The sequence below is a fragment of the Eptatretus burgeri genome, chromosome 13, assembly GCF_056783735.1.
Source record: "Eptatretus burgeri isolate ZD-2024b chromosome 13, Ebu_testis_v1, whole genome shotgun sequence".
Taxonomy (NCBI): Eukaryota; Metazoa; Chordata; class Myxini; order Myxiniformes; family Myxinidae; genus Eptatretus; species Eptatretus burgeri.
The window spans coordinates 7,906,916-7,923,162 of NC_140973.1; the positions used below are offsets into that span (position 1 = coordinate 7,906,916).

The 16,247-nt window shown below is 45.5% G+C and overlaps 1 protein-coding gene across 4 annotated transcripts in view; it reads left to right on the top strand.

Moving 5' to 3' along the window:
* LOC147013780 (cartilage acidic protein 1-like) overlaps window positions 1-16,247 on the top strand; it is a 348,068-nt gene that overhangs the window by 59,232 nt on the left and 272,589 nt on the right. For all 4 annotated transcript variants that reach the window (XR_015050513.1, XM_085851004.1, XM_085851003.1 and 1 more), the window contains one exon: window positions 1,137-1,338. Coding sequence is in view for 3 of the 4 variants with exons in the window: in XM_085851004.1 (XP_085707130.1) it covers window positions 1,139-1,338 (200 nt within the window). In the remaining variant the exon portion in view is untranslated. The remainder of the gene's footprint in view (window positions 1-1,136; window positions 1,339-16,247) is intronic.

Genomic DNA, 16,247 nt, shown 5'->3' on the forward strand with positions numbered 1-16,247 from the left:
AATGCCGTAAGATTTGCTTGTGAGCAGAGCCACACATGCACCTTGGTCGATAAGCATGAGCTTTGCTTGACTTTTGAGTGCTTTGTGGAGCTCGTACAAGTTTTTTTTTGGCAGGGTGAAGTGTGCCTTCCCAGTTTTTTTATTTCTATCTTTCCCTCTGGGGGACCATATGTGTAAGGGAGATTCATTTCGGAACAACAATTTGTTTGGACATTAATTTAGATTTATTTATTTATGGCTGTCGATATTACCCTGACATTATTATGCATTGTGTAGCTGAAGGCCCAACAGTGCAACTTAAATGGACTTCAATCCAATCAGTTTCACCTCTTGCCATGCCGACATTGCTATTCCGTATTATTTCAGAAATTAAACTGGATTTATTTATTTTTTGCACCTGCAAGTGTTATTAGTAGACTTCCAACCTGTGGGTTCTCCGGTGCATTGTCATTACAGCTCTCTCCCGTGCTATCAAGGTTTGAGACCGAGTTGACGATAAGGGAATTCTTCGGTGACTTCATATACGCGTGCTTGTATTAAATTCCTTCCCATACGGAGAACGTTTTTCATCGATCCTCAAAATTGCGAAAAACGTTACACTCGGTGCTGGAATGGTTAAAGAGTCTGCCCTGAGTCGGTTGGAGGTTCTAATTCCCCCCCTAAGTCATACCAGAGACTTCAAAAATGCTATGTGCTGCATCCTTGCTTGACAGTCAGCATTTAAGAAGGAATGTACAGCATGCAGAAACAACCAGAGGTTGGCAACAGGCTTGGTGGGCCTTACGGGCCTTCTCCTGCATTGAAGGTCCTTGTAAGGAAACATATTATTATAATAATAATAATAATTATTATATCCATGTGGGGACAGAGCTTGCTCGACCTATTTGCCAAAATACACTTATCCACTGCCAGAGGGTTATAACAAAGAGCGAAGATTACACAAAAGATTAACAATGCCGGTAGAAACACACAATTTGAAGGCAAGAAGATTTATGTGGGCTGTTTACTCCGACCTATGACTTTGCTGTCCTAAAAATGTCTCAGGGTACTTGTTAATAATTATTTATGTCTGCTAGGTGCATTTTTTTTGTCTCGAGTTGTGATGTCATATTTTCTTTCCTGTCTTACTGTTGCAGCCATGCTGACTTTGCCGAGCATTGTTCTTCTCCTCGGTGGTGCCTGGAGGGTTCTGTGTGAGCTGCGCTCGCCACCGCTTTTTACTTCGCTCACGGAACATGCCCTGCCTGCCGGGAGCTCTCACAACCCGCTGCAGGTCAACTATGGCATGGCTGTGACGGATGTTGATGGCGATGGATCCTTGGAGATCATAGTGGCTGGGTGAGGGTTCTTTGTTTTATGGGAATACGATATTGATTAAACAACCGTAAAACTTTCCTTTCTTAGAATTCATACACTCATGGTTCGTCGCTACATGCCATATCGGGTGAATGAGATGGATGAAGAGCCACACTGAAATCCGGTCAGCTCATACGAAGGGGTCAGAAAGGAGTCGTGGCCAAAATGCAGGAGTGGGGATGGGCATTGCCATGTTCCGAAAGGATATTGTTGAGCTTTCCGTTTGTTAAATGGCTTACCAGCTATGATGGGCTGCATGGCCTGTTAGATTTAAGATTATTTTATTCCACCAATAATGCAGGGTAAAACGTCCCGTCTATCTATTACGTACATGCTTATGTCAAACCAATGAAGGAAAACGACAACCTGGCAGGTTTGGAAAGTCTTTATTCCGGATTCACGGAAAAGAATGTGACATATTTACAAGCACAATAATCACAAGGCAAAGACACAGGAGAATTGTAATTACCCTTAAACAGTCTTACATATCTACAAAGCAAGAGACAGGCGGACCACAATTATCTGGGAAAAGTAGAGTGGAAGTAGAAGAAGAAGAAGAAGACGACGGCAGTGCGAGGCTTAGGTGTAGCATCTTCCTCACCCTGCGCAAACAGGTGGGCTTGCGTGGATCCCAAAATGGAAAGAAGGGAAGGAAGGAAGGTGGTGTGTGGGTGTTTCGTGTCGTGAGAGGTGTAGCGTATGTGGCGTAAGCTTGGAGGAAACGGTGTGAGATGCAAATCACTGCCTCACCCACTCGAGGATGGAGGTCAATTGTTGATAGCTCTTTCAGAGTTGTTGAAGCCCTTTGTGTGTCTCAAAAAGATGAATTAATGGTTCTTAAAGAAAGAAAAGACCATGGAAGTCAGTATGGAGGTATTGCTGTGCGCCAACGACCTCGTGCCATCATTTGTGCTTGGGGCTCGGCTCGTGCTCGTCTCGCCCCAGCGCAGATCATCCCAGGCCAGCACAGCTTCTCCACATGAACGGACAGAAAGATTTCCTCGAATGAGATCCCCAATGCACATGAACAGCAGCCCCAAACAGCTCCCTCGCTCGACTTTTATTCCTCCCAGGCCAGGCATTGCCTCGAGGGGACAGAGTTCATTCGAGCACCCTCCGACCCCATGTCAGGTGTGGCTATAGGTGGGTAAGAGTTGCCAACTGATGTCTGACCCTGCGCGGGGTGTCCTCATTGACTCACACTCACCAACTCTCCATGGCATTGACTGCGGTGGCGTTGAGATGGAGTGCTTCTGGAACCATCGATTGCACTGCAGCGACGTTCCTTTCATGTGGCGTGATTGATTTGTAATGTGTGTGCTACATTGCTTCTTGCATTGCATGTCTAAGTCATGCTGTGGGAAAGGTGCTGGGGTAGGGGGGGGGGAGGAAAGGGAGAGGGAAATTTGAATGGGATTGAGAATGGAAGAGATGGTTTTGGATTTAAATTAAATAAGGTTCTTTACCCAGGATGGGATTCGAGAGGTAGAGGGTGAAGGCTTTTCGGGTAGCACTGGGAAGAGAGATTTGGGAAAGAAAGTGTGAGGAAATAGGATGGAGGGATGGATTGATGGATGGAAAGATGGAAATCACACAGAGGGAAAAGGCACACACAACGCATCTTCCCCATCCCCTACTACAAAGGGATGGGACATGACTAAGCACACATACTAATGAAACGTTTAACTAAGGGTGTATTCCGTATTGCATGCGACTCCCTGGGGTCCTTCTTTTCCATAATCACAACAATATCTCACACCGAGAAGCAAAATCAAAGTCATTAACCAACCAGCAACACCAGTATTCCAATACAGCTGTGGAATAATAAACTGGATACAAGCAGAAATCAATAAACTAGATATCAAAACAAGGACACTCCTCACCATCCACAAAATGTTCTACAAAAATCAGTGCATCCAATAATGCACCTGCCAAGATGAGGAGACAGTGGCCTGATGGAGCTGAACCAAGTGCACAGAATGGCAACTGTAGGATTGTCGGAATACATGAAATTGTATGCAAACACGAAGACAGCAAGCCAGAGAAGGTATCCCAAACCCACGTAGTAAAAAAGTTCCAAAAAGAGGTGCGAATAGAAGACGTCACATATGAAACCGAAAGAGCAACGAATACAGTTATAACAATTAGCAAAAAAGACAAAAGAAAAATATTAAATGAAATATCAGCAGATGTACACCGCCAACTGGGAAAACTATAAAAGAGCAGGAAGATATAGAAAAAATAATTGGACAGAATGGGCATCAAAAAGAGGTCAGCTCAACTGGGATGGAGAACAAATCATAACTAGAAGGGCACATACTCAGTGGAGCACATACCGCCGCCACGCAATGCCTGATCCACAAGAACATATCAGGCCCAATACATTTTTGAAATGTCATGCGATATATCATTTTTGGCCCGATCTTTCAGTGGTGAAGAATCACCTTAAAAATCAAATCATTCTCGTATCCAGATCCAGATTTAGATCTTCACCAAAATCAAATCAACTCGTCCTTGCCACACACCCAATGTGTCCACCAAGTTTCATCCGAATCCGTCCACAGCTTTTTGAGATATCCTGCTGTACATTGGTTTAGCCCGATCTCTCAATCGTGAAGAATCACTTTAAAAATAATCAGATCCGGATCGGGATTCTGATCTTCACCAAAATTGAACCAATTCTTCCCAGTCACACACCCAACATATCCACCAAGTTTTGTCCGAATCTGTCCAAAACTTTTTGAGATATCGTGCTATATATAATTTTTGGCCCGATCTCTCAATGGTAAAGGATCATCGATGTATAATTCCAGCAATGTGTGTGTGTGTGTGTGTGTGTGTGTGTGTGTGTGTGTGTGTGTGTGTGTGTGTGTGTGTGTGTGTGAAAGCTGTTTCTCGACAACCACTGGTCCGATCTAATTGAAACTTGCCAGGTAGATTGCTGGGGACCTGAGTATGTGCCTTTTCAAGGTTTGAAATAAATCGGACAAGTGGTTCCCAAGTTATGGCCATTTATTTATCAACCAATGACAAGACACGTTGCTGCGTAGGCGTGGCCGATGGGGAAGAGAACCTCAGCCGCGTTCCGCGTTACAGGTTACAACGTACGAACTTCCGGATAGTGATGACCGTGTATTGTAATAATTTCTCAATTTCTTATGCGCATTTATAGATAAACACAATGCCCCAATCCAGTCTTCGTTTACGAGAGCGAAGGAACGGCCTGTGTAGTTGTTTGAAAGTTTTTATTTATTTTTTTTTTTGCACGTACGTTTTTTTTTTTTTTTCCTCTTCTCTTCTCTTTGAGTTTTTCCTTGCGATGACATTGCGAAAAGGCAAAATACGTTGGCGCTAATTGAATAATTGGCCATTAAAACTAAATTGCGAATAATCGTAACTGCGATATGCGAACTTCTGGACAGTGAGGACTTATCTTCCGGATAGTGACAACTTACTGTATTCTTTCTCGATTTTTTTTTCTCGATTTATCGACTTACTGTATTCTTTCTTTCTAGATTTCTGTACTTTCACGATTTCTTTCTCGATTTTTCTTCAACACAATGCCCCAATCCAGTCGTCGTTTACGACGGCGAAGGAATGGCCTGTATGTTTGTTTGAAAGTTTTTTTTGGTTTGCACGTACGGTCACGCACGTACGGGCATGCACGTACGGGTACGCGAGAGCGAAGGAACGGCCTGTGTGGTTGTTTCTGGCAAGCGGTTTTAAAGGTTTTTTTTAGTTTTTTTTCCCACGTATGGGCACACGTACGGGCACGTACTAGTCTATCTATAATTCCAGCAATCTCTGTGTGTGTGTCTGTCTGTGTCTGTGTCTGTGTGTCTGTGACTGCTGTTTCTCGACAACCACTGGTCCGATGTAATTGAAACTTACCAGATATATTGCTGGTGACATGAGTATGTGCCTTTTCAATGTTTGATATAAATCGGACAAGTGCTTCCCAAGTTATGGCCATTTATTTACCAAACCAATGACAGGACACGTTGCTGCGTAGGGGTGGCCGATGGGGAAAGGGCGCCTTAGTTACCGTGGCATAGGAGTGGCAATGATCAATGGCAGCGAATGTCATGGCAAGCAAAGACAGGGAGGTTAACTTGATTTTAATTTGGATTTTCATTAACTCTTTGTGTGTAAGTATCACAGAAGTTGTTACTTCAATACAAGCGATAATTCGTGGAATGCATGTGAACATTCCATACGAGCACGCACGACTTCCGGATAGTGATGACTTACTGTATTCTAATAATTTCTCGATTTCTTATGCGCATTTATAGATGAACACAGTGCCCCAATCCAGTCGTCGTTTACGAGAGCGAAGGAACAGCCTGTGTGGTTGTTTGAAAGTTTTTTTTTTTCATGTACGGCCACGCATCTACGGTCACGTACTAGTTGAAAAAAATTCTCGTAGCCGGTTTCGGATCCGGATCTTCACCAAAATCTAATCAGTTCGTCCTTGTCACACAACAAACATGCCAACCAAATTTCATCCGAATCCGTGCACAACCTTTTGAGATATCCTGTACACAGACAAACAAACAAACAAACAAACAAACAAGCAGTCATAGACTGGTACTTATGAAATCGTCAACTTGACCTCTGACCTTGTCTAATAAAAGCTGTCTCTAGAGAAGGTAGCGACGCAAAGCAGAAGTTTCTACGATGTTTCTGTACCAAACCATCAAAAATCGAATGATTTGGATGTTTGACCTCACTGTGACCTTGACCTTTGACCGATTTTGGCCAAAATCTAATCAGCGCTAGCCACCACCCTCCTGAATCACGTGGTGTAATTTGACATTGGTAGCTTCTTCCGTTCTCGAGTTATCATTTTTTGGATGTTTGACCTCACTGTGACCTTGACCTTTGACCGATTTTGACCAAAATCTAATCAGCGCTAGCCACCACCCTCCTGAATCATGTGGTGTAATTTCACATTGGTAGCTTCTTCTGTTCTTGAGTTATCTGTACCAAACCATCAAAAATCGAATTTCGAACCTTTGACCAATTTTGACCAAAATTTAATCAGCACTAGCCATCACCCTCCTGAATCACGTGGTGTAATTTGACATTGGTAGCTTCTTCCGTTTTCGAGTTATCGTGCCTACAAACAAACAAACAAACAGAAACGGAAGTCATCAATATACTTACAAAATCTTTAGATTTGGCAAGTAACAAGCAGGTAGGCGACATGGGTGGTCGCTACATAATTGCATACTTGTCATACTGTTTTTGACGGATCGGGCTGAAATTTTTTGACAAAGAGGTTGATTATAGTACGCATAAAAGCGTGGAAGCCGATTTTTGATTTTCGAAAAAATTAATTTTTTAATGATTTTTCAAAAACTTCAAAGTCCCGTTGCTAGGCAACGGTGGTGTCCATAGCAACGGTGTTCAAAAGCATAGAACTAGATCCTGGTATGAACCTACCTGTCAAGTTTCATCAAAATCGGTTGACTCCTCTGGCCTCCAGAGCTGTCCATTACATACAGACATACAAACATACAAACAAACACAAAAACATACAGACAGACGGAAAAAGTGAAAATAAGGGTATTCTTGCGACCACCCAACAAGCCGGTAGGCGACATGGGTGGTCGTGACATAATTGCATACTAGTCATACAGTTTTTGATGGATCGGGCTGAAATTTTTTGACAAAGAGGTTGATTATAGTGCGCATAAAAGCCTGGAAGCCGATTTTTGATTTTCGAAAAAATTAATTTTTTTAGGATTTTCCAAAAACTTCAAAGTCCCGTTGCTAGGCAACGGTGGTGTCCATAGCAACGGTGCTCAAAAGCATAGAACTTGATCCTGGTATGAACCTACCTGCCAAGTTTCATCAAAATCGGTTGACTCCTCTGCTTCCAGAGCTGTTCATTACATACAAACATACAAACATACAGACAGACGGAAAAAGTGAAAATAAGGGTACTCTAGCGACCACCCAACAAACAGACAGAAAGGCATAAAAACATAACCTCCTTCACCTTCGGTGGAAGAGGTAATAAATGCCCAAGACCAAGGACACTACCTCAATGGCTTTAAAAATATTGCAGAACTGAGTCAATCGGACAAGCGTAGGTTCTGCAAGGTAGAAACCGAAAATGCAAACCAAACCATGCAAACCTTCGCTTCCTTCTCTCCAATTGGTTCTTCTGACCACGTCCTTGTTAAAGTGGACATCTCTCTGGCTGTTATCAGAGAACCACCTCACCGCCGTCGAGTCTGGCATTTCACTCAAGCCGACTGGCAGGGTCTCCGAGCAGCCATCAAACTTACAGACTGGTCTCCTATCACTACTTTCTCAAACATCAACTCATCCTGGGAATTCTTTCAAAGAAACTTGCTCTCCCTCATGCACAGATTTATCCCCTCTCGTGTTCAGTTGTCTTACCCTTCCTCCCGCCCTTGGTTTACTGAAGCTTGTGGCGAGGCAGTTGTCCTGAAACAACTTGCCTTTGCCTCATGGAAAGCAAACCCAACTGAGGGCAATCTCAGTTCTTTCCACAAAGCTCGGAACAAGTGTGTATCTACCCTCAGGAGAGCCAGAAAACAACATCTTTCTCATCTCAAGTCTGAACTCTCAAACCTCTCTCCCTCCTCAAAATCCTGGTGGCGTTTAATCAAATCTGTTTCTGGTGTATGTTCCCCCTCCATCCCCTCCCTTACCTCAAATGGCCGCACTGCTGATTCCACACGTGATAAAGCTGAATGTCTAAACTCGGTGTTTGCAGCTAAATCTTGTGTCCCAAACCCATCACTATCTCTACCCACTTTACCCAGTCGCACCCAACTGTCCCTGGACTCTGTATCCTTTTCTCCTGACAAGGTGGAGAGCTTGCTTTCAAACCTCGAGTCAGATTCTGCAACCGGTCCAGACGGCATCAGCCCACGTGTCCTCAAAGCCTGCTCTTCTGCTCTTGCTCACCCTCTCTCTGTTCTATTCACCCTCTCATTTGCCCAAGGTCATCTGCCATCTGCTTGGAAATCTGCTAACATCACTGCCCTGCATAAAAAGGTGCAAAAACAGATCCCTGTAACTACAGACCAATCAGCCTTCTCCCAATCATCAGCAAGGTTATGGAATCCATCATCGCTTCAGACATGAAATCCTTCCTCTTCTCCAATGGCTTGATTTCCAATCATCAATTTGGTTTCAGACCAGGTCACTCTACCCTGGATATGCTGCTACTGCTCTCCCATCAATGGATGGAGGTCCTCAATGCCAGACAGGAAATCCGAGCCGTATCCCTGGACATATCACGTGCTTTTGACACAGTCTGGCACCCTGCCCTACTCACCAAACTCTCTTCCCATGGTATTCAAGGCCATCTTCACTCATGGCTCGCAGACTTCCTCTCCTGTCGCAGTCAACGTGTGGCCCTAAATGGAGTTCTTTCATCCCCTCTTCCTGTGCAGGCTGGAGTTCCTCAAGGTAGCGTTCTGGGCCCTGTTCTTTTCTGGTTTTCATCAATGATCTCTCGGACTCTCTGGAAAATCCTCTATTTCCCTTTGCCGATGACTCCACCCTCTGCCGTACCATCTGTCATCCCTCAGACCGGCAAGCAGCAGCTTCTTCGCTCACTGCAGATCTGGATAAAATCACAAACTGGTCCAACACGTGGAACATGTCTTTCAATCCACACAAATCTCACACTCTCACTATGTCTCTTCGAAAGGACCGTTTACAAAACCCCCCCATCCACTTTCTCAACAATCCTCTGGAAGAAGTCTTTTCTTTCAAGCTTCTAGGTCTCACTATCTGCCATGACCTTTCCTGGGAAAGTCACATTTCCAACCTTGCCTCAAAAGCCAGTCGCCGACTGGGAATCCTCCGTCGTGCAAAGTCCTTCCTCGGCCCTCTTGAGCTCCTGACTACTTACAAAGCTTTTGTCCGTAGCCTGATGGAGTACTGCTCTCCCCTCTGGGCTGCTGCTCCTGCCTCCCACCTTTCTCGGCTTCACGCTGTCGAAACCAGGGCTTTTAAGATCATTGGCATCTCCCGCAATGAAGCTGAGTCTTTGGGCCTCTCACTCAATCACCGCAGGTTGGTCGGTGGTCTTTCTGTCTTCTACCGACTCCTCTCCAGCCTTGCCCCCCTGCTCTCTCTGCGATTTGTCCCAACCACATTTCCACAGGGCGCTCAAGGTCCGCCAACAACCCCTTCTGGTAAAACTACCAAAATCACGAATCACTGCTCATCTTCACTCTTTCATTCCTCTTTTTCCCGCCTTTGGAATAAACTTCCTCACTCTATTCTTTCCCATTCTTCCCTCCAGGCTTTCAAAACAGCTGTTCACCACCACCTCTTATCTTCCCCCATCCAAATCCTCGATCTTTTCTACCCCCGATAATCCACCCAAGCCCACTTCCTTCAATTCTCCTACTTTCCTTCCTGAAAGTCCCTGAAATGTCCATCTTCTCTTCGCCATGTTCCCCGTCCAATCCCCATCCCTCTCCCTTCCACAGTTCACCTAATGTGTCTGTTCCCCACTGTTTTGTCCCTTCCACTCCCGCCCCTCTTGTCTCATGCCTCCTTGCTGTGAGTTGTGTGTTAGCTCTCATACGAGCCTCGACCAAGGTATACAAAAAAAAAAAAAAAAAACAAAAAAAAAAAAAAAACCTCCGATCGGGATGAAAAAACTCACATCAGAACAGCTGAATAGAAAAAGCCACAACGGAGTTTGTAAAGTAATCCACAGGTACATCTGCAAAAACTTTGATATCCCAGTTGCAGAAAACTTGTGGAAACATTATCCAAAATCAGGAAGTAACGCTCACATATGACCTAATGATCCCATCGCGCTTGAACATAGAAAACAAAGTAATTGTGAATGGATATAGTACATAGGAATAAAAAATACAAGTAGGCATTGCTAACTGAGGTGTCAGTACCCAGTGATTTTTGGACTAAACGATGCAGAAATCAGGAAAAATGGCCAAATACCAAGACCTCAAGAATGAAGTGAAAAGACTTTGGAAGCTGAACAACACATAAATTGCACGAGTGATAGTTGAAGCTCCAGTAATGATGAAGAAGAACCTCATAGAGATATTAAAAATCATACCTGGAAGTATTACAACAAACAAACTACAGTTGGAAACTGTACATAGCTCAGCGGCGATCCTGAAGAGAGTCCTCGGCATAATACTTTGAGAACAAAAAACCATCACAGCTTGTTCCATGAATTTGAAACCTACCCACATGTGGAGATAGCAGCAACTTGCAGGGACACACACACACACACACACACACACACACACACACACACACACACACACACACACACACACACACACACACACACACACACACACACACACACACACACACACACACACACACACACACACACACACACACACACACACACACACACACACACACACACACACACACTTCCGTTATGGTAATTCACTTTATGTACGTACACATGCATAAAATACATAAAAACGACAAGCACAAAGATTTACCTTTAAACAGAGTTCTTTATTAAACTTACACCTCCTGGAGTAAAAAATATAAGAATACAAAGCGACCACAAAATGTTGGCACACGCTTTTCACAGATCAAACCAACATGAAGGAGCTCCAAACACGAGGTCGATGGAGGTTTTTTTTTTTTTTTCGTTTGTTATCAGCTTTGAGAGTCACAAAGAGAACTCCTAACGATTCTGAGAGCAAACCTGGTTCATATAAAGATAACCAACTGCTTTAGAAACGTCTGTACCTCCATCCTCGCTGTACCAAGGTAATGTGTTACCCGAGCATTCATTCTTGACGTCATATGTTCAAGGTGTACCCGACTCCATGAAAGCATCAGTTAAAGTTGTTTTTTTCACATTTAATAGGTCATGGTTGGTTTCTCGCAAAGCTTGTCAAATCAAATGAAAACACATTGCACAAAAAGATAAATGAAGTGATGTCATCTAAAAATGAAATTGCACATTTTCAGCTGGCGAGGCATCACCCGAGAGATCGCCCACCATCGCGCAGCTCGGTCGATGTGACTTGTGTAATATATACAATTATATTGTTACGGTTCTAGGAACCGTATGCATACAACATACAGGTGTCCCAAGTCAGTTATTCCATTAAGTATATGTGTAGACAGATCCCTTCCTTGTGTTTAGTGGGAAAATTAAAGGGGTGTGTTGCGATGTTTTTTTAGTTAGATTAATAAATCTTTATATCCCCACTCCATTTCATTGCAAAGGCAAATCCACGACAACCCCACGGAACCCTCTGCCTGCTTGCCCCTCCTCTCGCTTGCTACTCGCGCGTGGGCTGAACAACCGCGTGTTCACCGACTCGCCTAACCGGCGACTCGCTGTCCGAGGAAAAATCCTCTTACAGTAGTTCATTTTTGGCGAGTCCACACGTGTGGAGGGGGCGGGCTTCCCGGTATGGCCGAAACCCGCCAAGAAAGGGCGGTCCCATGGAAGCCCCGTCCAATCAAGGCGGACAGTGACGTCAGTTTCACAAAGGCCCCTCCCCGCTGAGGAAGATGTATAAATTAAGACACCATCCTCAGGGTGGTGTGCTTTGGAGTTCAGAGAGTTCGTGAAGTGCTGAGACAGTTCGTTCTGTGCTGGAGTCTTGAGTTCTTTGGGGGTCTGGAAAAGAAGCAAAACTCCAACAGACGCTTGGAAACCCAAATCCTGTCCCAGGCCAGGATTGTTAAAAGAAAGATCTGTGGAGGATCCAAGGAGTTCTTTGGGGGTCGTTCGTTGAGAGTGAGAGAGTGAGAGACCCAAAGACTCAGTCTCATCGTGGAAGATACCCAATGATCCTGGCTGCCTTGGATTCCACACACACACGAACTCCACACGTGTGGCTGTGGGCCGAGTGTGTGACGCCGTCCATTAAGTAGAACTGTATAAGTTATTCGAACCTTGTACATCTTGCCTGTATTATTCTCGCGACAAGTCTGCTCTATGTCTGCTTTATAAGTTGCTGTAAAATTGTCGCACTACATCTTTCTCTCATCTTCCCCTGCATAACATCCCCAATAAACCTGTTACCTGCACCACATAACTTTCCTCGCTTTCTTGTAAATATATTAATGTAGAGATGTTCCCAGTTCGTTTTTGTCTTTTCCTCCATTGGTCCAGCATGGTTCGGATCTAGGTTTTTAGCCGGGTCTTTATCCCCGTATATAGCTCAAAGACGAACACTTATTTAGTCCGGACAATATCCGATCCTAAAAACCGAAATAATATTTTGATGATGTACTTTAATTAGTCCGTGAGAGTAGATTGTGGAAAATCATATCATATAATGCATGAAATCGCTCCAAGCTCATAATTTAAAAACTAGAGTGCTGACAAGAGCGATGTGTACAACGATTCGTAGCTATGATGAACAGCATTCAATGAGTGAGGAATGTGAAAAAAAAACTTTATCGTTAAGAAATCGTTGCGGCCTGTTCCAACTCGAGGCAAGGTTGAGCAGGCCAAAAAAAACCTGGCGGCTTCAGACTCAAGCGAGGTTACCCAGGAAACGCCTTAAGACCCAGAGAGTGAGGTGGCCGAGGATCGCCTGATGAAGGATATAGTTAAATAATGCGGTAATTATCTTCAAAAGGGGTGTTTGAATTCACCCAAACACCCAATTTTCACTCTTGCACTTCCTTCGAGTTTTCTTAGTACGCATGCAGTTTCAGCCTGCTAGGTTTTATAGTTTTGGAGTTATGCAGGAGACACATGCTGACACACACACTGACACACACACACTGACACACACACACACTGACACACATACTGACACACATACTGACACACACACACACACACACTGACACACACACACTGACACACACACACACTGACACACATACTGACACACATACTGACACACATACTGACACACACACACACACACACACACACACACACACACACACACACACACACACACACACACACACACATACACACACACACACACACACACACACACACACACACACACACACACACACATTCCTTTTTATTTGTATATATTGTTGTGGATTCCCGCCCGCCGGCGTGCGAACGACCGCGTTTAACCAATAGCGGCCGCTTCGCCCACCGAACGGACAATTCAGTCGCGGCTTTCCGGATCAACGCTGAAAACCAGCCACAGGTGTGTTTTCAACCACACCACAACCTTGTCCGTACTCTACCCGCGCTACAGGGTCCGATCGCCAAATCTTCGATTTACCTAATTAATCGCGCTGTTAGATCACCGAGAGATTGTACCTCAACGGGGCCGCTTGGAAACGAGCCGCTTAAGCAGCTCGCTTCGTTTTGGGATAACCGAGCGGGGTATTTATCGCGCAGCCCCATTGGACCCGATCACTTTATTGGTTATTTAACAACCATCTATATTCCGAACGCAGAACGGCAGTTCAATTAAGGGAAGAGGACGCTATGAATGGGTTAACATTTGTACAAGCACATTTATTCACAAAGCACATGTAAACAGTGATGCAGTAATGCAGGTATGCAATTATGCAAGGCCAAACACGCACGCAAGCATACAACCAACAAAAGCAATGCAAAAGAGATACTACCGTCTATCTATTATGTACACACTTATACAGTTCTACTTACGGACATGGCGCCACAACGTTCATTCAAAAGCAACAAAGAGAAAACCCCAGGAAAGATGAGGGGGAGACTGGATCTCTTGGGTCTTTATTTCACGGAGCTGTGATGACCGCAGAAGCTCCGCGAGGCTGGGCTGGTTACCTTCACCTTCGAGGTTCCTCGCTGGGGCGGCCCGCGACGTCCCGTCCCCACGGTGGTTGTCGTGACCACGGTCCGGCCCAGGCCTCGTTTGACGGCCTGGTGATTCGGGCCCAGCCGGCAACGCCTCAGAGGAACGAACGGGTCTTTTGCTCTTTCAGAGTTGATGCTCTCTTTAAGAACCCGTCCGTCCCTCAGTGCTGCTCGGACTGTCCCGAAGCCCGATCACCTTGGACCGTTCGATGCTGGCTGGCGACCTCTCTCCGGCTCTCCCCACCTCCCACACACGAACGCGCAGTTCTGCGTGGCACGGTTTATCCTCGGCCGTACTCTCCGCTCCCGTCTCCTCGGCGAGCCGACCTTCACTGCCCTCCACTGGACTCGAACCTTGGTCTTCACACCACACCAAACCCCGACCGACTGCCTGAACTGGCGCTCTGCGTGCCTTTTTATCGGGTTCGTGAGACGAGGTTTGATCTATGCTCTTTCACCTCTGACCCCCACTGGCTCCGCCCCTCTTGCTCTCCTGATCCAAATTCCGAGGCGAAGCTTGGAGCGAGCGGACGTGGTAGAGATCATCGACGCTGAAGGAAGAGCGGACGTGGTAGAAATCACCGTCGCTGGCAACAAAGAAACCCCCGCGTCTGTTTGCAGCGATCTTGCCGTGGCCGGCGCAAAGATGGCGGCGCCCGCGGAGTTGAAGGTGAAGCGATGTTGTTTTGTTGTTGGGTATTGGAGGAGATGCGGTTTAGGAGATGGTGGTTGGCATTGTGGTTGGCATCGTGGAGAAGGTGGTTGTGGTTGGCGTTGTGGAGGTGGTGGTTGAAAGGCGGTTGGTCAGAGCGATGTTGGTCATGGAGGTGGTTGTTGTGAAGTGGTTGGTCAGAGCGATGTTGGTGGTGGAGGTGGTTATTGTGAAGCGGTTGGTCCAAAATAACGATAGCAAAAGAATAACGGCTACCTTAAAGATCACAGCCCTGATCACACGAATATATCCTGCTAAACATCGGTGGGGAAATCTATCTGAACACAGACTTATCGACATAACTGATCTAAGGATCTATATGGTGCTCTGCAAATTTCCACAGCCCAAACAATATACTCTACATGGCCAAAAGTATTTGGACACCCCTTCTAATTCGTGGATTCGGCTGTTTCAGCCACACTCGTTGCTGGCAGGTGTATAAATTCAAGCACACAGCCATGCAATCTCCATCGACAAACATTGGCAGTAGAATGGGCCACACTGAAGAGTTCAGTGACTTTCAACGTGGCACCGTTATCGGATACCACACCTTTCCAACAAGTCAGTTCGTCAAATTTCTGCCCTGCTGGAGCTGCTCCGGTCAACTATAAGTGCTGTTATTGTGACGTGGAAACGTCTAGGAGCAACAACAGCCTAGCTGCGAAGTGGTAGGCCACACAAGCTCACAGAACGGACCGCCAAGTGCTGAAGCACGTAGCATGGAAAAATCGTCTGTCGTCGGTTGCAACACTCACTATCAAGTTCCAAACTGACTCTGGAAGCAACGTCAGCACAAACACTGTTCATCGAGAGCTTCATGAAATGGGTTTCCATGGCGAGTAGCCACACACAAGCCTAAGTCACCATGTGCAATGCCAAGTGTCAGCTGGAGTGATGTAAAGCTCACCGCCATTGGACTCTGGAGCGGTGGAAACGCGTTCTCTGGAGTGATAAATCACGCTTCACCATCTGGCAGTCCTACGGACTAATTTGGGTTTGGTGGATGCAAGGAGAACGCTACCTGCCCGAATGCATAGTGTCAACTGTAAAGTTTGGTGGAGGAGGAATAATGGTCTGGGGCTGTTTTTCATGGTTCGGGCTATGCCCATTAGTTCCAGTGAAGGGAAATATTAACGCCACAGCATACAATGACATTCTAGACGATTCTGTGCTTCCAAATTTTGCGGCAACAGTTGTTTCCCTGTTCCCTGTTTCATTCATTCCCTGTTTCAGCATGACAATGCCCCCGTGCACAAAGCGAGGAGCAGACAGAAATGGTTTGTCGAGATTGGTATGGAAGAACTTGACTGGACAGAGCCCTGAACTTAACCACACCAAACACCTTTGGGATGAATTTGAACGCTGACTGAGAGCCAGACCTAATCGCCCAACATCATT